Source organism: Bemisia tabaci, chromosome 2 (genome assembly GCF_918797505.1).
Source record: "Bemisia tabaci chromosome 2, PGI_BMITA_v3".
Taxonomy (NCBI): domain Eukaryota; kingdom Metazoa; phylum Arthropoda; class Insecta; order Hemiptera; family Aleyrodidae; genus Bemisia; species Bemisia tabaci.
In genome coordinates this window covers 59,082,532-59,108,499 of record NC_092794.1, presented here as the reverse complement: position 1 = coordinate 59,108,499, position 25,968 = coordinate 59,082,532, and the positions used below count along the sequence as shown (strand labels likewise).

The 25,968-nt window shown below is 40.5% G+C and overlaps 2 protein-coding genes across 5 annotated transcripts in view; one reads left to right on the top strand and one right to left on the bottom strand.

Annotated features, from left to right (window-relative positions):
- The window catches only part of shakB (shaking B), a 53,038-nt gene that overhangs the window by 15,526 nt on the left and 11,544 nt on the right, over nucleotides 1-25,968 (bottom strand). The window contains exon 2 of the mRNA XM_019040973.2: nucleotides 22,164-24,093. Coding sequence (XP_018896518.2) covers nucleotides 22,164-22,523 — 360 coding nt within the window. The 5' untranslated portion in view covers nucleotides 22,524-24,093. The remainder of the gene's footprint in view (nucleotides 1-22,163; nucleotides 24,094-25,968) is intronic.
- Nucleotides 3,507-8,960, top strand: LOC109030145 (uncharacterized). 4 transcript variants are annotated; one of them, XM_019040971.2, is made up of 5 exons: nucleotides 3,507-4,018; nucleotides 4,494-4,739; nucleotides 5,578-5,967; nucleotides 6,944-7,320; nucleotides 8,366-8,593. In XM_019040971.2, exons 3-4 carry the CDS (start codon nucleotides 5,606-5,608, stop codon nucleotides 7,257-7,259), a joined length of 678 nt encoding a protein of 225 aa, XP_018896516.2. In that variant the 5' UTR covers nucleotides 3,507-4,018; nucleotides 4,494-4,739; nucleotides 5,578-5,605; the 3' UTR covers nucleotides 7,260-7,320; nucleotides 8,366-8,593. The 4 variants fall into 4 exon arrangements, with proteins under 4 accessions (XP_018896516.2, XP_018896515.2, XP_018896514.2 ...); XM_019040970.2 differs by having other exon boundaries at nucleotides 4,494-4,747; XM_019040969.2 differs by having other exon boundaries at nucleotides 3,508-4,018; nucleotides 4,494-4,743.

Sequence of the window (25,968 nt, the reverse complement as noted above, 5' to 3'; positions counted from 1 at the left end):
CAAGAATTTTTTTTATCTTGCTTTAAGCTGACTTTTTCTCGATACAGGACAAATAAGGCTTGGGTTAAGCAAAGAAGTAGCTTATATTAAGCAGACAAATTCTTGATATAAGAAGAAATACTTCTTGGCGGCAAATTTAAGATTCTTTTTTTCCAGTGTAGGATGTTATTTTAACAGCCAGAATGGTAATGACTACATCAAAGAGTTTTCGCACTTTTTTTTAACATCCAGGATATTATTACAGCACCTCTTTTTTCTGTGTACGCCGCCGTGATAGCGAAGAGAGCCGGGAGTGCAAAAATGGAGTTTTGAGATAATGGGCTCACTATCGGCCGAGCGGTAAATTTTATTGAAAGAAGCTACCGTTTTTGTTTATTTCCGGACACCGCGTGATCCAGTTCCAGCAGGCTCCTCCATTAATCCGGCTCCGATCGAGTTCCGAGATGAAGTCAAAACATCCTAAGCGGCATCAGGTGTTGCTGAAGATTGTGCAACTACGCCGCCGTGATGGCGAAGAGAGACGTACGTGAAAAAATGAAGTTTTTGAGAAATTGGGCTCACTAGCCTGAGCGGTAGATTTTATTGAGAGAAGCTAACGTTCTACGTCAAATTGTCACCGATCATCCGAAAGATTCATGGAAACTATTGAGATGGTGAAAAATCGACTAATTTTATTTCAACACGGGGAAAAAAGTGAAGTTGATTTAACATTCTGGATGTAAAAAGTGTGGGAGAACTTAAAAATAAAATGAATACCCGTGGAAAACTGAAATACCCGTTATAGCAGGTACTTAAGCTATGCCAATGTGTAAAACTAACTGCCAAGGCGGGTAATGCGGTATTTTATCAGTTCTCGCACACTTTTTTTACACCCAGAATGTTAAATCGACTTCACTTTTTTTCGGTGAATTTTATCGAAAAAGTACTATTTATTTTCATGTTAAGCTAGTGTTAAGGAAAGCAGTCGAAATGTGCTATCTTTGGGATGTTTTCGTGGTTGCGTTTTGTACGCACAACGAATCCATTTTCTGGTTAGAAACCGGCGGCATTTTACTATTAACACTGTTTTCATCGGCTCTCTGGAGGAATAATGCTCCTTACGTTTGTTTTGTCTGGAACTGCCTCATTTTTTGCGCACTTCCGGCTTTTCCGCATGTCTTGTTATCATACAAACAAGACAAATTTTGCTGTTTTAGCTACTTCAGTCATTTCATTCAAAAGAGAATAAATGAATTCTGAAGGATACTCGATTTCGAAACTTCAAGAGATTGGTTCGTTCCTCCAAACGCGGCGTCAGAGCAATTCTTCGCTCATGTTTTATTTGTTACAGAGAAAACTAACTTAACGGAATCACCTGAAATATTCTTTGAATATCCTCCTCTCATTTCAAAACAGTAACAGAAAAATGCAATTTTTTTCTTTTCTCTCCCCTCCCCCCTTTTTTTTTCAATGAAACATTATGGGATATGCGCATTACGTGTCTTCAGCTCATAGACTTTGAGAATGGGACTGTTGAAGACCACAGTTATTACTAAAATTGTTCATTAATATGTGTTCAGGAAAAATATGTCTATTCTTCTACGGAGAGTTTTGATGAAAACACCTATGTGTATCTTTTTAGGGGCACAGGGCTGGTGCTTACATGTCGATGGCTTCAATCATAAATGCTATTTAATATAAAAGGGAACTGGCCAACAGTTTCTCTCGACATTCTCAGCAAGTGTATGTCCTCCTCATTTCCAGTGTGACACTGTTTGAAACAACAAATCAGTGTAACTTTTTTAAATTTTCTTGCATTCACCTCTGCATGAAGAATTGCATGAAGATCAAAAGCATAATAGTTGACTCGATTTTCACTTTGTCTAAAATTTTATTGAAGCCGGAACTCTGGAAGTATCTAGGTTCTAGACAATGCCGGATTTAGGGGGAGGCCACATGGGCCGCGGCCCATGGCGGCAAATTTTGAAATTTTTTTAAATGTAGGTACCTATAAAAAAATCGGATTCAGAAAAAAAAATTCAAATGAGACAAGGCGACAAAATCTCTCATTTCCTGAGAGTATTGTAATTTCTAATTTTGTTTTCTTTTGGTGATACAAGTGACAGCACCTTTAATTAGTCGAGTTAAGAGAGAAACCAAACGCGCTATTTGGCCTGGAATGGCGCGTCGCAGAGAGGAATGATGACGAGGACTTGAGATGAAAAGGAGAAGCCCTTGACGCGGCGGTCGGCATGCATCACATATCAGCGCCTACAAGACTGCATGAATACTCCTCGCATTGCATCAAACTTATTGTTAGTACGGACAGCAGCGGTCGACATGAAACGCATATCGCCTACAAGACTGCATGAATACTCCACGCATTGCGTCAAACATAGTGCGTTCAGCAGCGGTCGACGTGAAACGTATAGCGCCTACAAGACTGTATGAATACCTCACGCATTGCGCTAAACACAATGCGGTCCGCGCGGCGGAAGTTAAAATTATTATACCACATTTATGTTCAATCTTTCATAATTTTTCGTTCATTTCGTATAAATGGAAGGCCTTGTCTACACAGAGATAGGTCTTTGCGCAAAGTTCCTTGAATTTTTGCTAGCAGTGTTCATACGGTTTTTTCAAAAAAATGTGTCCAACGCACGAGTCAACGCGTCTTATGCACCCCCCTCCCTCCGACACGTTCTTTTGAAGGTTTTTATTGATGTTCTAAAACGAATGAGAAGGGGGCGGCAAAATACAGGCGGCCCATGGGCGGCAAGAAGGTAAATCCGCCCCTGATCTAGGATGGCTTTAGTCATCTGCGTATCGTTAAAAAAGGCAACTGGCTGTTTCCAGGAGCTCATTAAGCAACGAGCCATCAGAACTTGGACTTTTTCGACATCACCATAGACGTTGTCCGTTTGTCTACAATAGCAGTAAAGAGATTGTCAAGACTCATTTCGTCACTGGGTAGGATTCTCAGTTTCTCACCTAAGCTCATGGATTTACCTCTATGTCTCAGAAGTTCTAACACAATATCAATCACTCCTTCTTGCACGGTTACTTTTTGTGCCTGCACCGTCGCAATATCCTTATATGAGGCAAAGGATGACCCATTTGTATGTATGTATAAGCCGCTTTTACGGCACGCTAGGGCGCTCTGCGACGCCTACTCTCCACAGGAATCTGTCATGGTAGAGATCCTCCGGAAGCTGGCATCTCTCCATCTCTTCACGGATGCCCTCTACCCACCATTTGGCTGGACGGACGCCCTCTCCGTCGCCTACCTGGGGGGACCCACTCCAACACCTTCTTCGGCAACCTGGTATCAGCCATTCTCTGCACATGCCCATACCATACCAATTGCTTGGTCATGATATCGTGCACAATCGTCCTCTCAACGCCCATTATCTCTCGGACACGTTCATTCCTGACACGTTCTCTCCCCGAGATTCCAGCCGATCTTCGCCAGAAATCCATCTCGGTCGCCTGCTTCTTCAACTGCCACACTTCACTGCCATAGGTGATAATAGCCTTGACAACCGAGTTATAAATCCTCTTCTTGTTATCTTTGGAAATCCTTTGGGAATGACCTATTTTATATTTTAAATAACGATATGCCTTAATACTGACACAGCGCAAAGAGATAATACTTGCAATGTCCTCTGCGGACCATCTCATACGACTGAAGGTTTTATCAGCTTTCAAACGTTTTTGCCCTTCTGTGAAATATTTACTGATAGATAGATCCGGCCCTGTCTCCAAATAATGTAATACCACGCAAGCTATAGTTACTGTCATTAATTTTCGGAATTATCTTGCAACATTGAGAACAGCTGATTTGAATAATTCCAAGCCAATAGTCTCCTCTACTATTGGGGGTTTCCCCCTCTCACGGTTCACTTGAAATTTCGATTAAATAATGTGAAAATTAACAGGTTACCCACATAATTATTATGTTTCTAGTTTTGCTCCTGATCTAAATTATAAGTGTTATACCGGAGGTACACAGACATATGCGGACTGTATTTGGCTCACGGTAAACAATGTTAAATATGTATTTTTTAAAATTCGTAATTAATCAGAGTAAATTTAATTTTCACTTCTCCCCAACCTTCTCCCTCGATGGCTGCTTGATATCATGGTGTTACTATGGAATCAACATCGTTACTCGTTGAAATGCTGTTTCACCTGTTGATTCTTACAAACCTGTGTAATTATTTTGACCGCAATTTAGGGAATATAAAGAGTAATGACAGAATTTTACGTGTTTGTTTAATGGGAAAGCTTTCCTATATGTGTGAAAATTTCTACCAGGCGCTACTTGCGCATAAAAGTTTTAAATTTTCGATGCAATTATTACAATTTGTAGGCATCGGGGCGTAATCTCTTCCCAAGCAGGCCTCACCTTGTGCAGTAGAAACAATGATGTGTTAAAAAATCAAAAAATAATAATTTCAATACAGGCATTATCTATACATACAATCCAATTTCACACTTTCTTTTTTTTCTAGAGATTCAATCTCAAGAAAATTTGTGGTGAAGATCCGAAATTCTCGATTATTATCTGCAGCGGGTCTGCACTCTGAAATGGAACAGATACTGAAAATACCGAGATCAACAAAATTAGAAAATAGGGAAATCGCGAAGATGGAGAAAGACAGTTGAGTCGACGTGATAGCTCGACGAAACAACAATTAAGGAGCCTTGAACGATGGGTCGAGGCCATAAAAGAGTGAAGAAAAAAAGCAAGTAATTAAGTGAGTAAGTAAGTATAATTTACTATATGTACTTAGTTGTCCGGATAAAAAAAAATTATCAAACTGAAGCCACCGAATCACCTGCATTCTGGCTATGCATTTCCACCGAATATGCACGTACAGAGTCTGCACATGTTAGACCCCGTTGGCGAAATTACCCAGTCCGGAAACTGAACAACTTTTTCGCCCAGTCCGCGAACTGGCTGATGTTCTTGCCCATTTTGTGAACTAGGCAGCCAGTCCACGCACTGGCCGGTCAATAGTCTAAAAATAACGCTAATAATTTCGCGAATTTTAGGTGCAATCTATACTTTAATCGACGAATGTCCTCCACTAACCGACTTCTGACGATTCGCGAGATTTTGAACGTTTGCAAGTATCACAACAATTCGAGGTTTCACTGGTCAATTTAAGGTTCACGACCTTGATTCACGTTTTTAGTTTTTGATGGAAAATTATTGTCGATTGAAACTGTCATCTTTGAGATGATTTGCCACTTTTTTTCTGGGTTACCGAAAAAATGAAATAAAAATGGTGTTCTGTGCCAATTTTGAATGAAATCGAACAGATAGATTCTGAGATATCGCTGTACACAGATTTGAGGGACATCTGACGGACGGACACACATTTTTTCAAGTTTGGTTATTTTGACTCCCGGAACCTTAAAACGTCTAGAAATGATGAAATTTCAACTTTTTTTTTTTTTTTTTTTTTTTTTTTTCTCTTGGAGGATGACAATACTTCCTCTCTATCCTAGGGGAGCGAGAAAGTAAAAAATGTCGATCGAATCCACACCCTCGGTGCTCTTTCCATCATTACATTCCTATGTGTTCGACAGGAAGTGTCTGGGATCTGGGGGTGCCCCGATGGCTCTGGTGCCGTACACGGCCGGCCCGAGTGGCAGCGGGGGCGCTGAGGCTTCCGGACGACGCCCGTCGTTCCTGGACATGGAGTTCCCGCGGCTCCTGCGGCGGTCTTTGAGCCGACTCATCTGGTCTTCCGGGCTCCAGAAATCCCTGAGCTCCTTCTCGAGTCTCTTCTCGCCGCCACCCGGTTACCGTTGCCGAGTCTGCCGCGCCGTCTTCCACGACCTCTTCTCCTTCGAGAGCCACCTCATCTACGCCCACGCCGACGAGCCCGCCTACCTCTGCAAACTCTGCGGCGACACCTTCGCCGTCAAGCGAGACCTCGCCGTCCACCTCCTCCGGGATCACGTCGACGCTAATAGGTAGGATCTTTCACGAATCTACTCAGGCCCCCTTTAAATACTGTCTCGGATTTTCTTGAATTAGTACGTGGGAAATTTTACATATCTGAAGTAGATTTTTGGACAAGGTATTAGATAAAAGCACTATGGTACAACATGTGTCCGTAGGTGCCTATGATGCGGGGGAATGCAAACATTTTGTATAATTACCCTGCGCTGGAATTTTTGTTGGATGCGGACCCCCGCTTAGCAACATCCTGTGCTTCATGTGGCAATAATCTGTGGGGTTTTGCAGTGATACCACGGACATTGAGAGAAACAAGGAATTTGTCTCTCATAGTACCCTACATTTTCGGTCGATTTAACAAAAAATGTAGTCGATCAACCAATTTTTTTCATTAGTTCGACCGGAAAACATTAAATCTAAGTAACGAGAGTAGATACCTGTAAATATGGACATTTCTATCTGTCACGTCGTTTTTTTCTCTTTTTTTTTCCATTTTACGATCCTTAATTTTTACAGATTAATGCAAAAGCCTTGCACCACCAGTGCCAGACATCACCCCTGTAACTCCATGTATTCAATAAACCGAGTTAGGAACTTGAAATCCTCTTAGTCCTCCAAGAACAATGGAAACTCTCTAACTTTAGTATAAAATGGACGTATTTCTGTCTAACAGAACTATGTGCATCTTGACGTGAGCCCTATTATGCATATATTCGTATGGGTCTTAGGGCTCATGTCTTAATGCACATAAGTCCGTTCGGTAGAAATACGTCCAAATGAGGGAGCTATTTCCGCACAAGTCACTTAATTAAAATTTTAAAAAAATTATTAATTCACTTGCGACGAATTTTTCTTTTAGTGGCACTTAAAACATTTTCATCGCAAAACTTTAAAGGGACCACCCTGACAAGGGGCAAGAACGTTAGGGGTTTTAGCCACAACGGTGGTGCTGAACTTCAGTATTACCCTGTATATTATCTGTGTTGACAGCTACGACTGCTCGGTGTGCGACGACTCGTTCCACTCGGGGCGCTCGCTCCGGCGGCACATGGCCCGGCACTCGCGATCGGGGAGCAAGTCGTACGGGTGCGCCCTCTGCGACGCCATGTTCCCGGACCGCGCGGCGGAGCCTCCGCAAGCACATGCGGGAGCACCAGTCGGCCGGCCTCGGCCCGGTCGGGTTCTTCACCACCAAACGCACCTACAAGTGCGACATCTGTCGGGCCAAGTTCGGGGGCAACGCCGCCCTCCAAGCCCACATCCTCACGCACCTCCTCCGCGAGCCGCTCAAATGCCACGTCTGTGACAGCTACTTCCGTCACCGCGAGAACTACGAACGGCACATGACCTCTCACTCTCACGATCAGGTGACTTTATTGATTAGTTTATCGCGGCATACACTGGAAAAGAACTCCGGCTGTATGGGAGCCGCACTTACAGGCGATAGACATATCGTACGTTCCGGACCGACAATTCCGGATGCTGGAACCGTAGTTTCGACCGGGCCCGGTGTGAAGACCGAAGTAACGGGTGCTGCAATTGGAATTTGTGGTCTCAGAGCTCGAAACGGACGGTATGTCTACATAGCCTGTAAGCACGGCCTCCATGAGATTGTTTTTCGGTGTAGAATAATGACCAACCGAGAACGGAACAGTGGGTTTTTTCCGTGTAATATCGCATATGATCAAGTTTTTTAAGCTATTTTCGAACTGTCCTTACGGAAAATCTGAAACCGCACGTGGGAGGAAGGGGTGACAATTGTACAACAAAAAACAGCGTACTTACTATGAACAGCACAATTGTACTAAAGTTCTACTTTGTTGGCTCTTGCTGGTTGACATTCTCCCATAAAGGGACTCCAGCGTGAATCTCCATTGTACTTGAGGGGGCCATCCCTAAATCACGGAATGCTAAATTTCCGGCTTTCTGACACACCCCCATCCCCGTGTAACGTTCCGTAACGTTGTGCTACACGCCTCAAAAAAACTCCGTAACGCTGCCCGAAGATCCCTCCCCCCCCCCCCACATTTATAAAAAGTTCTATAAATATCACCTTAGATGTTATTGAACGGATTAGCGTTTCTATTTAGTAAGGAAGAGTGAAAGTATCGCAGAGCATATTTTCGAGGCTTTTAAAATCTTCTAAAAACGATCGACGAAAATTTTTATAGAAACTCGAATAAAATTACTGTAACTAGTCACGTAACGCTTTTCTCTATAGTTACCACTCACTTGTAACTCCGTAAGGTTTGCGAAGACCCACCCACCTCCCCTTGTAGCGTTACGTAGTTTAAGGACGGCCCCTGAGGAAGAGAATCGCCAGGTTTTTTGATTAATCGCAGATGAGATACCTACATTCCTCATATACTGGTTTGCAATCGACTGAAAAGATGCTTTTTTCTGCTCACTTAGATGCTGAAGTGCAGCAAGTGCGACTCGTTCTTCAGCGGGGAGCGGGAGCTGAAGTCTCACTCGACGTGTCACGCGGGCGACGAGGGGTCCGAGTGTTTCCAGTGCGGAGTCTGTTCCTCCTCCTTCGAGGATCGCGATCGCCTCGAAACTCACATGTCAGTTCACTCCGCGCCCAAATCCCACGAGTGCCCCGAGTGTCAGGAATCCTTCCATCGCCTGGAGGATCTCAAGAACCACATGCTCAACCACGCCCGACCGGACGAGAACCGCACGCTTAACCGACCGACGCTGGACAAGAACCGCACGCTAGACCACTCGGAGCCGGACGTGGCCTTTGAGTGCAGCCGCTGCGACGCTACCTTCAAGAAACGCTCCAGTCTCCGCACCCACATAATCATTTGCCATGCCAAACGTTTGCTTTAAACTGAATGTCAGTATACAAATGCGAACTTATATTTACTCCAGATGTAAAGGTCGACTTTTCCCGCTAGGGGAAAAGCCGCCTTGGTGGACCGGAGTCCTGGAGGGATAACGGATGGGACATCCAAGAGAGATAAAAAAAGGAAAAGAGCACCAGCATTTTTTTTTTTTTTTTTTTTTTTTTTTTTTTTTTTTTTTTTTTGGCACCCTTAACGAGAAATAAATCTTCGCGCATCGCATTTTCTACGATTGTCGCATCAGTGCTTCAATCGACAAGATATTTTACGGGAGTCTTCCCCAAAGTAGAGTACCTTTATAGGGAGACTAGCAGGAAACCCGTGCTACGCACAGGAAAACCCCACCATCAGCAATCACTGTGATTAGTGATCAGTTACTAATTGTGTTTCTGAATTATTATCTACTATTTCAAAATTGGCGAGACGCACTGGTTTGATAAAAATGCAGAGATTAGTAGTATGCTGATTAAAGCTGCTATTTTGGTCTGTTCTGCAGTAAGCGCATGTGATAATTATAATAATCAAAAATACCCAATCAAAAGTTGGTTATTTTCATAAGGATTTGTTACTTTTGTCAGTTCAATGTTTAATTGAAGTTAGCATGGTGAGTTTCAGCCGCGAAAATTACGGGATTTAACCAGCGGTTTCGTCTAATTCTCAGAAATGGCGGGTTTGTTATCTACATCGCGGAGAAAACGTGATTTTTCCAGGGATTTTGTAAAACAAATTAGAAATTACACGATAATCACCACGATATCACTGCAAATGCGTCGTGTTCCTAGCGAATTTCTAAGATTATTATAATTGCACGTTATTCACATCAATATCGTGGTATACACGCGAATTTCTGACTCAATTAAGACTACACAATTTGCGCATAAAACTCGTAAACATATGTTACTTGGGATGGGCGAAAACGTATGATTTTCCTTCAATTTTGTATGATACCACATACCCACTCCGGAGTTCGAATAGTTGCTCGTCTTATTTCTGCTCGTTTAAAGTGACGAATTGGAAGAATCCAAATTCAATTTCACGAGAACTATGAAATGTAACCATGTGGAATGGTTTCCTTATATAAGATTTAATGTTTTGAAATAAAAAAAGAAAAAAAAAAAAAAAGGCATGTCGAAGCTATGTTCTAGTTTTGCTCCGCTGTCAGCACCGCGTCTGCAGGCGCAGTGTGACCGAGCCGTCATCACAGTACAAAACGCCTTCAATCTAGCAAGCGGCAATGTGGACATCCCCCGTGGAGTAATAGTTCTATCAAAAGCGCCTTCCACGATCGGAGTCAAATATTGATGAAATGCGCGCGAAAACCCCGTTTCTCCTCCGATTGCAACGTTGCACATCGTCTTTATGGTCCATTTTGGTTTATTTATTTTATTTTTGAAGCCAAACAACAGCTTCTCTTAAAATTTTCCGAGAATTTGCCCAAATCATTTCCAAACAGAAGATAAAAAAAGTAACAAAAAATAACCCCAGGCGATGTGAAGACTAAATCACAACAATTTATTTACTTTCGGACTTGAGCAGTTAAATTTTCGCAAAAAAAAAAGAAAGAAAAAAAACAGAAAACGGAAGGCTCCGCGAAGCACATTTTTCACCAATCTTTTGCAAAAAAAAAAAAAAACGGAAGAAAACAAAAGGATCCGCGGAGCAAATATCTCATACTTTCGCAGAGAAGACCAATGCCATAGAATAAAGAGTCTATGCCAATGTACAGACAGATTTTCCAGATTTTCACAGAGTAGCCCGGCAACGGATGCACGAGTCGGAGCTCGCAAAAATCATGGCGCGGCGTTTCCAACAGCGCTACGCCGAACTCGTTCCATCTTCCTCGCACTCGTTGGATGCCGAACTCCTTCCATCTTCCTCGCACCCGTTGCGCGTACCAGAAGAACACACGTAAAATTTATCAGCTGTCTTCCAGCGCGAGCCGCGGAACCTCCATCTCACTCGCACTCTCTCTCGCACCCGTTGTCCTTACGGGAAAATCGACACACGCGGACCGCGATATCCCGCGAACCGGCGGGCGGATCGCGAAATCCTCCCTTATCCGGCGCCTCGGGGTAGAGAGGGATCCCAGTGCGGAATCTCAGGGTCACACGGCCTCCCGTTCACGAGATCCGCTGATACGTGAGTGAGTGAGTCAGTCAGTGAGTGAGTCAATCAACGTGAAGTCTGCTTTATTAGTATAGATTATGGACACGTCAATCTATGTAGCTCTTAGGGCCCCAAAGGGCAACAACAGGGTGGCCCTAAAGACACAGGTATGGTGAAAATTTTTCTCAGATTTTTTTTTGCTCTTATCCCCAAAACTTGATCTAATGTATATCAAAAAATAATCCTTGCGCAATTTGAGTCCAATCAGATAATATCAAAACGTGCCCCAAGCACCACTTTTTTGCCAGAAATTGAGGTATTCGGCAAAAAATATACAAAATTTCCCCTAACTCAAAAAATGCGGTTCTTACCAAAAAAATGCATTGAGTAAAGAAATGTTTCAAATTCAATTTTCTACACAAAAGGTCACCAGCATTTTTACTCTCAGACCAATCATTCTGCCACAATATGTGAAACTTAATGGCTACCGCCAGACAGCTCTGAAATCTCTCATCTGATGTTAGATGCTATGCGATGCTACGGCGTCAGATCCCACTATTTACTCCGAAATAACCCTATCTTCCAATACACTATTTTTATCAGAAAAAGAGGGCAAAAATAAGCGTATCAAAACAAATTAAATAACAAACACTCGAACCAATGCAAGAGAGATCTATTAACAAAGGATTGAATGTAACAACATCGGTGATTAAATCTAGGCTGTGTTATCTACACTTATAATTTGAAACTTTAGTCAATTTACATACTTAAAATTTACGACATTTAGGAGGTTGTAATTTTACGTACAGTCGATTTAGTTGAATTTCATTTTCAGTGCGAAGTTAAAAATCCCTGTTCCATCGTCCTTTTCGTTATCTTACTAAACCTCTTTCTGTACTCCGCAATTGCCGAGTAATTGCGAGTCTCTCTTCTTCACCCTCGGTCAAAAGTTTCTCATATTCATCTATCAGTTTTATAGCTTTTTCAGAACAGTCGTTGACTACTTTAATCTTTCTGATATCGTGTCATGTTTCAGTGATGGTGCCTAAAAAATCGGTGGACAAATTGAATGCCATGATGTATCTAGTTTTGGTCCAAATTCTAATGTGCTTATGAGTTCAATGAAGTTCCTCAAGTACTTTCCTACTTGATCATATGCTTTCTTATTTTTCAAAGAAAAAACCAGAGTTGGTGATCTAGATGTCATCAATTTGAACCATCAAAACACATGCCGCAACTGCCAGGCTGTTGTTCGGACATTCTTATCAAAACCCTTCTTTTCTACAAGAAATTCCAATGCTGCAGCTACTTGCGAGTTAAAGATCCAGTAAGCCTGGTGCACGTTCATCTTATCAAAATGGCTAGGTTTTAGGGATTTCCGTTTCAATTTGTGGCAAATTTCAAGTTCTTTATTAGCTTGGTAGTCTCTTAAATGTTTCAGATGCTTCTTTTCAGCTTTACGTGTAGGAATGTCATTAGCGGTTGCTATTTCCTGACTGAATGCAATTCTACCATGTGTCAAAAGCATGTCTATAGAAGTTTTGAATAGATGAGGAACATCGGCTGTAAAAAATAATTTTCGGTTGCCATCTACAGGATGTGGAATACTGTTCTTGACGATTTATTTTTTAACGTCTTCTAGAATGTTCTCAAATTTTGTTTAATCACTTCTCTTGTGCATCCAATATCAAATGCGCTCCGTTTATGGATCCTTGGTCACTTGTAACTGCTCTCACTTTCCATTTGATCTGTTCATGCAGTTGAAAAAGCTTTAACACTATATGTCTTTTAAAACTCTTCCCTCAAAGGAATCGTTGGTATAAAAATAAGCCAATGCTTGCTCCCAACGACTTTTCACCACTGTGCTCCACTTTTTTACATCCTTTGTTGGCCGCAGCAGTGGAATATTGGCATCACAATTAATTCTTGTAAAGCACGTATCTTGCGGAAGAATGCACATATATGAACTTTCTTGGTCATTTGACTATTAACACGAGATTATAAACTTTGAAAATGTAAATTAACAAAAAATGGGTCGTATCAAAAACTCTAACTTTCAAATTACCACGATTTTAACAAAAAGGACCTCGGGTTTCGGGAGCCTAACTGCTCCCATCTTCAGCAGGTGACGACTCAGGCCAGTCAGGATTTCATTCTTAGCCATCCTGATTTGATATTGGAATCAGAAGATTGGCATTTTAATTTTTTGTGTATAAGGTTACCTAACCTTTCCGACCTTAAGAGCTCCATTTTTTGACATTTCCGTACTCTTCCTACATAGGTACCCTAGAGTATGAACTATCGATCAACATCGTAAAATTGGAGTTTTTCCACCTTTCCGACCCTAAGAGCTCCATTTTTTGACATTTCCGTACTCTTCCTACACAGGTACCCTAGAGTATGAACTATCGATCAACATCGTATAATTGGAGTTTCTCCAAACTTCATTTTTTCGATTTATTGCCTTTTAAATCGGACCATGCCGTTCCTCCGGACCATCCAACCGTCCAAGCGCGTAAGTAAGTAATCAGCCATCGGGAGCGTTCGTGCGCTTGTGCGTTCATGCGTTGCTGCAAGGTGCCGAGTTCCGAGTGGGCGTTGGCCCGGTGCCCAACCGCATCCAGCGATAGAGCCACCCCCCTCCCCCCTCTTTGGCCCCCTCGCCACCCCACCCCATCACGCTCCCAACGTCTCAAGCAAGCTCCGCGCTTATGACAAAGCACACGCTCGCACAAACGCAAAAACGCACATGACGCTTTGCTGTGCTAAGGGTTTTTATGCACTCTTTATTTTATTTTCATTTTTTAATGATTCCAATATTCTCTTCTCTTCGAATAAGCAACCAAAGCAGCGAAATTTTTTTATCTTAAAATGAAAGAAAAAGAGAAAAGAAAAACACGTGTCATGAATGGAAAAGTACTGTTCGGAATGTTGTTGTCGTTGTTCGATGTTTTTATATAAACTTTCACTCACGACGCCATTAAGACTATTCGCCTTATGAAGTTTATTAAAACAAATTTAAAACAAATTTAAACCGCACCACCCACTCATTGAATAATCTCGGAAATGGAAATGACCTAGCAATTAACCTAATATCTGCAGGGAAATAGGTTTTCTGTGTTTAGTTAGAAATACCGAATTTTGACCCCCTTTTTTAAGGATGGAGAGGAGAATATTATTCTGGTCGAATGAAGAATCCACAAGGGCTCGTTCTCCTCTTACACAAAGAAAAAAGTTTCCAAAGTGTTATTACACAAACAACCGAGAAAATTAGACTTCCATCAAAACTCATGAATTCGTTTAAAGATCAATTTTGTTAATTACCTTAAAATAATTCCGAGCAATTATTAAGTTGGGTCTTTTTTGGAAGAGGTGTCGGTAAAGTTCTTTCCCAGGCTTAGCCAGTGCCCTTTAGCTTAAGGATCAGACGCAAAATAACTCACGCAAGATACGAAATCCCACCTACTTTATAAATTTTAAATGTTAATTTCTTATATTTTCAAATTTTAAATTTATATACATTTAACTTAATTTCTAACTTTAAAACTAAAATAAAATTTATAATTAGGTTTTAGCTACTTATAGTAAATATAATACATATTTGTACTTAGCTTCTAGTTAGTTATATATATTATTCTACCTCTCCTTCTCTATCGCTAATGATTAATATCTTTTTTTACTTATAGATTTAATATATTTAAGTGCTGTTTTATGTCAGCACTTAAATATTAATAACTATATTACTTTATGTATGTATTATTCTACCTCTCCTTCTCTATTGCTAATGATTAATATATATATTATTCTTAAAGGTATTATTCTTATACTTAAAGGTACGGGTAATGTGTACTGAGCCACCTGCGACTTGCAATCGGATGTGAGTGACGTCATCAACGATGAAAATCGCCATACTGGCAACACGATCAGATATTCAGCTGCAATAATAGGCAACAATCTGGGAACATCGCGGCTATCGTAACGGATCCCTGCGTCCTCCGTTGGCATGTGACTCACTACGTCCAAAATAAAAGTTTACTCGACCCGCTGCCTCTGGTGCATGTGAATCAGTCGATTAGAACCTAATATCCTCGTTTTCTGGTGAGCCTTGGTATCCATTTGTTTTCATAAGTCTCAAGTCTCATCAGAAAGTAAAATTGTGAGGTCTCCAAATAGCCTGTTTCGTATCGAGTGAGCATTTTCTGGAATCGCCTGCACCGAGCGAGACATAAACAAACTTCAATGTCTCATAACGTTCAATGTCTCCTTAGCTTAATTAGTTGTCCATTAGCCAATTGTTTCTAGAGCGCTGCGCGCTGATGCACGCTTCAAGTGAATATACATAGGACAAGCAGGCGTGGGTGGGTGTAATCATGTTTGGAGGATCTTTTCTTGACTCAGGAAAAATTAGTCACCTTCGATAAAGTTCTAAAAATATGCTCGTCGGAGGGACTTGAAGAAAAAACAGGTGGTAGTAGGTACTTAGTCGAGCAGTAGAAATTACTCCAAAGTGACACTAGCCATAAATTGACCAAATTAATAAATAAATCAAATTGTAAAATAAAAAAATTGGCAGACGAGAGGATGATTACAACTGAATGTAATAGCAATTAATATTATAACTGCATTTTACGTTGCCTCCAAATGCTTCTGGTAGTGCATCTACGTATTCTATGGCTGTTTTTTTATAGAGTTTCAATTGCCGACTTTTGTGCAGAAGTTCTACCGTTCGTTACAGAATTCAGACGAAAATTTGTGGATCTCCGGTTCTTTCTCTAATACGTTGAATATCCCGGTGTTCTGGGAGTTTTAAAATTTTTCGATACGTTTTAGTTACATCCGCTGAAATGGCAATGGGAAATTCTCGGAATCTGATCAAAATTGCTAAATAATTATCTTGAATGATTATTTATCGTAAACTTTTATCTTGGTACATTTAAAAGGACGTTCTCATGCTAGAAGTATCTACCGCTAATTTGACTACCATCGATACTTTTTTCCTCTTTTTCAAATCCCCATTCACGCCATTTTCACTGAATTTCTGACATGTTGGAGTGTGAGGCCTGTAATACACTCGCTTGCAAAAGTCCAAAACTTTATCTTTCTTACAAATAACGTGTATTGCGAATTCTCTATTTTTAAAGCCTCAGATTTAAAATAAGTTTGGGAGTTCAAGGAAGCTAATGACGATGTAATAATGAGCTTTAACTTTTAACACGTGTACCTAGTACCGACTAAATTTATTGATTCGATCCGTAAATCATGTAAATTGTTTAATAATTGAAGTATTAAAGTGTCCTAAATATACCTCCTACGACAGAAATTCTTGTTTGCAAACGAAAACAAAGCCATAAAGCTTCTGGCTGCCTTGAGCATTATTTTAGCACACTTGCGAAAACGCTGCATACTGTAACGAGATAAACTAGTTCAAAAATATATTTAGGATCGAATATGAAACTAGCCTACCTTGCCAAAAACATACAGTATTAGGAGTGACAGTAAGTATACACAACGTAATGTCCAATAAATTGTTCTTTTATTATGTCTCTCCAACGGCATTACGTTCAGTTGACACGAGCCAGTGAAATAATGTGCCGACCATACTTGTGCGTAATTCTTTGACATGTTGATAATTTTCATATTTGACTTGTTCTAATTCGCACCTCTTAAAACTCTGCGGAACCTATTTCAAGCGTCTTTATAGAGTCAAATTATATCTCCCTAGGTATTAGATACCATACATATTACGGCCACTTGACCGTAAAACCACACTGGAAAAAAAAAAAAAAAAAAAAAACACATTGGATCTAGAGTCCAGACTCTTGAAAACATTCACAAGAAAAATACTCTTGATTCAATCAGATCTTAGCTTAAATTAAAAAGAAATCCGCTTAAATTAAGAGGCTTGGTTCTTGATTTAAGCTAGATTCTGATTGAATCAAGAGTATTTTTTCTTGTCGATGTTTTTAAGAGTCTGGACTCTATATCCAATTTTTTTTTTTTTTTTTTTTTTTTTTTTTTTTTTTTTTTCCAGTAGAGAAATAAGGCTGATAATGACTGCAAGATCACGTTAGTTTCGTAACTGATGTTTTTTGAGTCGCTAATGTCGAATTCGATGTCAAATTGCCTACATATTAACACCTTGACCTCAACTGTGGGCAACCTTATGGCACACTGCGGCGCGGCGTGCGTGTCAGCTCGAAACGCGCACCGACGCCTACAAACCTAAGTGGATACTTCAAGCATTGCGCAATGCGTGAAATATCCCGTTAGGTTTGTAGGCGTCATTGCGCTTTTCCTGCTGGCAGCTCGCCGCGGCTCTCCCCGCGGGCGAGCGGTGAACGATTTCATATGGGGAGAGCTCCCTGTCGAAGAAACCCGTGTATTGTGCGGATTAATCAAAAGGAAATCCGCTCAAATTAAGAGGCTTGCACTGTTAAAAAAAATTAGCTCAGAGCACGACCTATATAAGGAAGTCGCTCGGAAGTCACTCATCGCTCAGGGCCAATTTCCACGGAGTTGAAAATCTCCGACGTAAGTATGGAAATGCTGAGCTAAAGTAACTCAGGCATAAGGACGGGCTGCGTCGCTGGCGACTGCCCTCCCCTTACCCCTGGCATCCGTCTCATACCCCGATCCGTTTCCCCCCTCTCCTCCTCCTCTCCTCCCCTCCCTCTCCTCTCCTCCCCTCCCTCTCCTCCCCTCCCTCTCCTCCCCTCCCTCTCCTCCCTCCCTCTTCTGCCTTTCCCTTCCACCTGTAACTGCAATGTATGTTCTTTTTTTTTGAAAAGATGTGAAGTTGTACTGCAAATCAAATCATGTTTGAGGAACTTTCGGGCCGATATCCCACAAATTCGGAGCCAAAGTGTTTTTTGAGTTGCAAACACGCGACGGAAAATCAATATTTGTCATAGCTGAACAGCTGTCTCCAGTAATTTCGAAAACGCTTCTAGACAAAGAAAAGTTTTATAGATATTAAGTATTTTGTGAACATAAATTCAGTGTAAGCTTAAAAAATAAATATACACGATAACAGAATTCTAACTTTACTGGACGCCACGCCATACCCTTATAATCAGGCTTTGATGCCCAAAAGTATCATACGAGCTAAAAAGAATAAATGACAATTTCGTAGAATTATACTGCAAAATTTTATTCAATACACCTGAGGTTTTTCGGCATACAGTGCCATCTCCAGACGCATAACGAACTTTCACTAAGGAAACTACAGATACTTGACAAGGAAGTACAACTAAAAGCAAATAATCCATTAACGGGAGCAACATGATGGTTTTAAATAGGGAATAATCTAAATAAACTACCATGCACATGCAAATCAACAAGCGATAAGGAATGAAGCGATAAAAGAGAAAGAGATACAACTTTGCAGTATAATGGTACGAAATATGTATTTTTCCTCTTAAACCTAGTTTCATAAAACTGCTGCCCTTACCGGCGTTTTCAAAATTCCTGGAGGTAGGCTATTCTACTAGGACGAATTTTTATTTTCCGTCGTGTTAGGAACTCAGCGAACACTTTGGTATGGGATCCATTGGGTATTATCCTGGAAAGCCTTCAAACAAAATTTAATTTGCTGTACACCTTCACGAGTCGCAACTAATCACTGTTCACGCAAAAGCCACTGGCTGGAGACTGACGCCGTCGCAGTCGTGAATTCCAGAATAAGATTGTAACGGTCAATGCGCGTTGATGATGCGCAGAAAATTATAGCTCTGTTTCTTCTTAAGTATCTTAAATCTGAGTGGAAAGTATCTCTCCCGAGCATATAGCTGTCTTTCCTGGAGTGACACATGCTACAAGGAGCTTCCCATGCCAGAGCGAGCTATCTAACTCACCGCAAAATTTTGTCACTCGATGCTCCAGGCAGGATAGCTCCATAACATTTCACTCAGGCCAGAATAATTTTTAACAGTGTGGTTCTTGATTTAAGCTTAAATCTGATTGAATCGGGAGTGATTTTTCTTGTCGATGTTTTTAAGAGTCTGGACTCTAGATCCAATAGTTTTTTTCCAGTGCACCTCTTTCAAGTCAAACAAGGTTTGACTAGTCGAACTAGGTTGACACATGAATTCTATACTTCTCACCGTTTATGTGTATGTCGCAGACAAATAGTCAAATCAGGCATTTCACCAAGTGCCTAGGCAGATAGTCACATTTTGATGGTTTACAAAAACTTGTTTGTTTTTGACAAGGAACTAGTAAGATTCCATTGTTTTGAAAGTAATAATTCATCAAAACTACCAACTTATCTTGTATTTTGCCCTCCAAATGCTTCTCATATATTTTAACTTTCAGAGTTTTAAAAAGTCGGTATTATATGACTTGCTGAAAATCCCGAGATGAAAGCTCGTATAAGGACTAGATTGAATTTATTTACAATTTTATGATGTCAATTTTTACAGAAACTCCTTATCAACTTGAGAAAATAATTATTTTGTCAAAAAAGAGCAAAAGAATCAGAATTTCAATCCAAGTAAGATTATTTGACTCTTTGCCTAGGCTTTTCACAAAATGCCTGATTTGACCAATTGCCTCCGACATGTATAAATTCGGACTCCAAATATTCTTCCCTCTGAATGTCTTAAAATTCAAATGCTGTGACCAGTAAATACCCTTAATAGAATTTCTGGGTGTTACCCACATAATTCTCAAGTAGGCCAATAAATGGAGCCGTTGCATGCCCTCTCGTACTCAGAATCGTTACATTTTCCATTCAATAATTAATTTGCCGTCGAAAAGCGTTGCAGTGTCTGTGAAACATCCAGACAGGCAATTCGCGAGAATCATACCATTGAAATACAGTTTTTACATCATCGCTATGTTCGGTTTGTTTGTGGGAATGCCGTAGCTGGTTTGTAGGGATGTTTCTCAATTGGGTTTTTTCTTTCATCTGTTATTTAGCGTCTTCACGCTAGGGAATGCTCTTTACCCATGATTTGTAGACGTAATTTATTACTGCGCTTCGTCAATGGAGGCGCGAATTTCAAGATGGGTTTGTAAAATAGTTTTTTTTCTTGTTTTTTTTTTTTCAAGCAAGCTGTTGCAAAATTATTGGTTCAATTTGATTGTATATTTTTATCAAGATAGAGTTAAAATTCACATTCAGTTCGGCTCAAAAAGCTTTCGGACGCACCCATCTTTTCAGGAAGAATTTGTTCATTAGGTAGAGAAACCATTCAAAGTTTTTTATTCTAAAAATGGTCAGGAAAAAATCCAATTTCAAGGGCATAACTAGAAAGCTCTGCATATTCAATGCAACACAACCAGAACCTGTTTCGTCTAAGTTGCCATTCAATTATTTTCTGTCACAGTGCGCTCAAACATTCTTTACTTTGATAAAGAATTTTCGTAAGTTATACTGCCAACTATGCGGCCGTGCTAAGGAAGATCGCCGTATGAACATTCGAGAGTTGCCAAATTTACCTCGATAAAACACGTTTGTTGACGACATTCGGGCATATTTTTCATTGAAATTCTCAGATAATTTAGATTCAATTGCGTATAAAACTGTCCGACATTTTTGGAACAAAATATTGAAAATATTCCCAGGTAATTCGGTTTTTATCAAAGGAAACTTGGCAATGTCTGAAGGCTCATACGGCGCTCTTCCTTAGCACGGCAGTACAACTGAAATTGCAATCGCCATGTGCCGCAGCTTGTAAGGCGCCTTGATACAACTATTCGAGCCCTACGAACATGCTTGATGCATATCCGAAAATTTGAAGGCGCTTCACTTTCCTCGCCCTCATGGAGACTTGTTCCGCGCCACGCTTCGCTGGGTCGTCGACTCCGCTGTGACGGACAGTAACAGTACTTACTGGTCATTGTGGTCATCTAACTAAGCACGATTCGGGACGATCAAGACCAGCAGATTGTTCATATATATTCGTGCGCGTACCCATACCTGTTCTAGGTTACGCTATGGTACCATTACGTAAGGCCTTGATAGACGATCAAGTACCGAACCGCAATTCCGATCCGTATAAACTATTCAATGATATATTTCGCCTTTGAACGTTCTTCTTTGATCAAAATTAGACAGCCCGTCCTGTGAACCAGGAGTCAAGGTGTGAACTTTAGCATTATGATAAGTGTTTTCTCATCAAAATTCCTCGTAGAGCACAATTTGTACAACGAAAATTACTGAAAGTAACTCTTAACAAAGGTATTAAGCGATTTCCGATGCATCAATTCGCCACTCAAAGAAAAATCATTAATCTACTTGTATTAAATCGCCCACTAAACCTTACTATGACAGTCTTTGTAGTGTGAAAGTATGAAAACCTCGATATGGGCGCTTCGGCTCAGTATCGTTGCTTGTCATTTACATTAACAAGAATACGGGATGGGGAAGGAACACTGCTCGATCGAGAAGTCTGCGAGAATCCTTGTAGTGCGAGACTTAATTCAAGTAGTTTCTTGTTTTTCGCGTGAGTGGAGAATTCAAATTTTCGTGAATGTAAAAAATAGTAAAATAATATCATGGTTGGGAGTTACTCTCCGTAATTTTCGGTGTGCCGGTCATGTTCTACGTGAAATTTTTAAGCAAAAACATGCATTACAACGCTTAAGTTCGCACCTAGTCTAGTAGTTCATTTTGATCAAAATGGAGTGTTTTGCTGTACGGAACATTTTGATGGCGTAGGTCCGCAATTACATATCTCGTTTGCGGTGTCTGAAAATCTCCGCCTCTATGCCATTTTTCTAAAAGAGATCAAATTGGCATCATTCCTCGAAGTTTTTATTGAATTTTCTTCACACAGTGAAGAAAAATCACGGCAGTTTTAGAGAGTTGCCGTTGAGTAGTTATCCGATTAAAAATTGAAGTATGACAGGAATTCTGAGACGTCGCAAACAGAGTTATGTGATCGCCGACTTACACCGTCGATTTGGAAAAATAATGCGAGGTAACGATTTTATAATTGATGACCCCTAACACACTTTCTCTGATTTGAATGGGAACTGGACGTATTTCTGTGAAACGGAACTAAGCGCCAATTTGAGTTCCTTTCGAGGAATTTAGAATGCCGGATAGCACGTTCTGTCAAACGGAACTAAGCGCCATGGAGAAGCATTGCGAGTATAGGACGGAATGAGCCCGACGCCCGGTTCCGCCGCCAATCCAAGCCCTCCTCTACCTTCCTCCCCTTATGGCGCTTGGTTCCATTCCACAGAAATACGTCCAACTGGATTGTCTATCGAAGCCTTTCAAAACTCGAGTGAAAAAAACAAGTTACCTGGAAGAAGAGACAGAAGCAGACCCATTGGTAGTAGCCGTAGGACTTCCTATCCTCGAGCTTGCCCTTGGAATTGTCGACGCCTGGGTACGGGACCTGGGTGCCGACTTTCTTCTTGAACGCCGAGCGGATCGTGTACGTTGAGTGGATCCAGCAGTACGTGTTGAGGACGTCCTCGGGGATGTCCTTGGTGTGGACGCAGTCGATGGGGTTGCCCACGTACTGCCGCGTCGTGACGATCAGCGAGAACGCCACCAGGATCATCACCGTGATGCTGTAGTGGAGCCGGAACACGGGGCTGTCGATGTGCACGTGCGAGACTTTCACTAGGTTCTTCAAACCCCGGAACACGTCCAGCATTGCTATCGGCACGCACCACCTCGCCTAACCCATTCCTCCCTCGATTCTAACTCGATCCTTTCCCCCAATCTCGTCTACCTCCTCGACTTTTTAACCACCTTTATTAGTGTCTTATTCATTTATATTTAAAACTATTCCCCTAAATTCAAGCTTGATAAACAGCTCCTTACTCTACTGGTCCAATTTTGTGATATTTACCTCACTGGTCAATCTAAATAGTTCTTAGTGTCTTATTCATTTATATTTAAAACTATCTCCCCTAAAGTCAAGCTTGAATAACAGCTCCTTACTCTACTGGTCCAATTTTGTGATATTTACCTCAATGGTCAATCTAAATAGTTCCAACCATCGAGTAATTGGATGTGTTCATGCATGTGATGTAATCTTTGCAGTTTGAATTCTAACGCACTTACTATCTCAACGCATGACTCTTTTTAAAGGTCAGTAACTGTTTAGTGGCAGAAAATTCACTTATTCTCTAAAAAGGCCTGCTTTAATCTTTGGGTTTTACTGGTAAATGAAAAGAACTTTTACCTACGGGTTTGTGTTGGTGAATGATTTTTTGAGAGATACGCCTCCTCTTTCTAATCGGTTGACTCGTGATTGGATAGCTCAGAGCGTGTGTATTCTCTCCTCAAATTTTTTAAGAAAAATCTATGTATTTAATGTATTTTACTAACACTTTTCTTTAAATGATATTGTTAAATGTTGAGCAAGCGGTGCAGTCAACAGCCTGGGTCATTATCATGTGCGGATAAGTTTTCAATCGTATTACATTAAACGTAGATAAATGCACGCCCAACACATCGATACATTCTTCATTGTCTTTTTGACTCGGAGCCGTAAAAAGATATTTTTTAATCACATCTTATAACAAACACCGAAATTTCAAAACGAGATCAACCGACAAATCTCTGGTGCTGCACTAAGATCGAACACTCAATGCTTAGTCACTTTCTTTGAACACTCAACGAACCGCACACTAAGAACTAAGACTTTTTTTACCACTACGGTTGTAGTAAAACTAATATTTTGGTATAAAAAATAAATAAGCTCGATCGATTGTTCTTATCGGCCAGAAGCCGAATAACTTGAGCATCATCCCATTTCAATATCGATGTGGACACTTTCTCTGGCGTTTAAACCTTTTCGTATAGGTGAGATCGAACAACTCATCACCTCCTGCTAAGTATACGAATGAAGATTTCCTGAAATTGATGATTGAGATAGCGCGATCTACCGAATTGTACATTCTTCATAGAAATTTATACATGAGCAATCGATTGAAAATGAACTTTACACCATAATTTTGTATGAACACAAGGTGGCAGTGTGGATTTCAAAAATTATATATTCATAACGAGAAGAACTCGACGTTTATTTTGGATGACACTCCGCGAATAGTCAGCGTAGACCTGTCGAGTACTTTAACTCGGTATTTTGGGGACAGCAAATGGCTTGTGAAATCCGTTTTCGATTTAAACTTGAATTTTCTACACATAATTTAGTTTCCTCTGGATTCCCTTTCACGCCAGGCCGCTTACATCATCTTCGAATACATTTTGCATACCTGAAAACAAGCAAAATACAAAGAGATTAAATTTCATCACCGAAAGTTTGAATTCAAGATACTGTAACGCTAATAAATTCATAAAGCAACGGTACCGATGGATCATCAACAATTTGCAAAAAACTGTCTAAGCGATTTCCTTCAATTTTGGCAAGAATGATCCAAGAACCATCGAAGCATGTCTAAAACAATCAATAGTCTTAGCAACTGTGTTGTTGTTTATAAATATCCTAACTAATGAGAATATGGTAATTTTACTATAATTATCCTAAGAATGGGAACAGCGACCATTTTAAACATGGCAATAAAAATGAAGGATGGATGAAATATCTACAGTAACGTCTGTTGTAAAGTTTTGTGAGAGAACGTAAGCATGAGATTAAGTTATCTATAACTATAAACTAGCGGTTTTCTCACGATTCGGACCACCAACCCCCCATCCCCATGACAAAGGGTTCAAACGTAAAAACGAACGTTTTCACTATATGAAATCTAACGTCCAAATTTTTTTTAACCTGGCTATCTCTTAATTGAAAAAAAATGGACTTGCGCAGTTTTCGCAGGACATGATTCAATTGAATCGTTGATCTACTCGAGGTCTATAAAAATCCTCATTTTTATTATGCCATGTTAAAGGCCTCCTTCAACCTACCTTAATCATCTAGGAAGGCCTTCTGAAAGGAAGGAGCTGCTTAAGTAACGACCAAAAAAAACCCTCGAGTCAGAAAGCTCGAAATAAAAATGAGAAGAAAATACAAAAGAGAATTGATGCCTCTTGACTAGCTTTATTTACATCACCTAATGAACCTGAAAATGGAAGCATCTTCCTCCATTTTTCTGTTTGGTAGTAATTAGACGGTCTATAATAACAGAGCCGAGCTCAGGTCTATTTTTTGGTCCCCCCACCGGGCGCGGTTCATCTAATCCGAAACACATTTAATTCCTGGCGCTTGTCTCATATCGTCAAAGCGTTAAATAAGTGATAAATAAATCACGTGAAACGAACGGAGAGGAGTTTCCACTCATAAATTATGATTTAACGACGCTCTATTAATGGTCTAATTTATCTCGAAGATTCGCCCCGGCAGCGCGGCGGATGTTAATCGTACGCTTATTGGATGGGCGGAGAAGAGGTCGGAGTGGCCTATACCTCGTAAAAATATCAATGCGACATTACCCAGTCATCAACGCCGCAAGAGAAATGAGGCGGATAGTGTTGACACGACGAGGCTTGGTAACACCTTGACTTATTGGTTCGTAGCGTTTACTACTCGTCAAAATGAAAATATGTGACACATCGTGAGAAAACTTCCGGGGCTCCCCTTGCGAATTTTATAGAGAGCGGAAACATGTGATCAGAATCAAAATCGTTGTTTTTCAATGTTGTGAAGTTGGCATTTAAGGTGGTGGGAAAGAAATCAGGGTAGTCACGGTCAGGGAAAACTATGAAATGTCAGGGAAGATGATGACAAAGTCAGGAAAATTGCTATGCCACCTTTAATCGCTTTTTAGAATGAGTTTGACATTTCGCACAACAAATTTTCCTAAAATTTATTTGAAATCATGTCTTTTTAATCATCTAGCATTAATTCAGTCGTCAGAGAATTTTACCAAAACGTTGTTGGGGAAATCAGGGAATTGCCAGGAAAATTGATTTTCTAAACTCTGTGGCAACCGGCTAAAGTTTACAAATAAGCGAAAATTAGTGACAACTTCTTGAAAGTGGAACTGTAGGCAATGTGTATTGATTTTTAGTAATTTTTTGGTGAAGAAGATATATTTTTATTTTTTGCCTCGCAGAAAAGAAAAGTTATGTGGAGTTGAAGATTAGATATTATTTACCTTAGTTTTATTTTTTGCCTCGCAGGTAAGAAA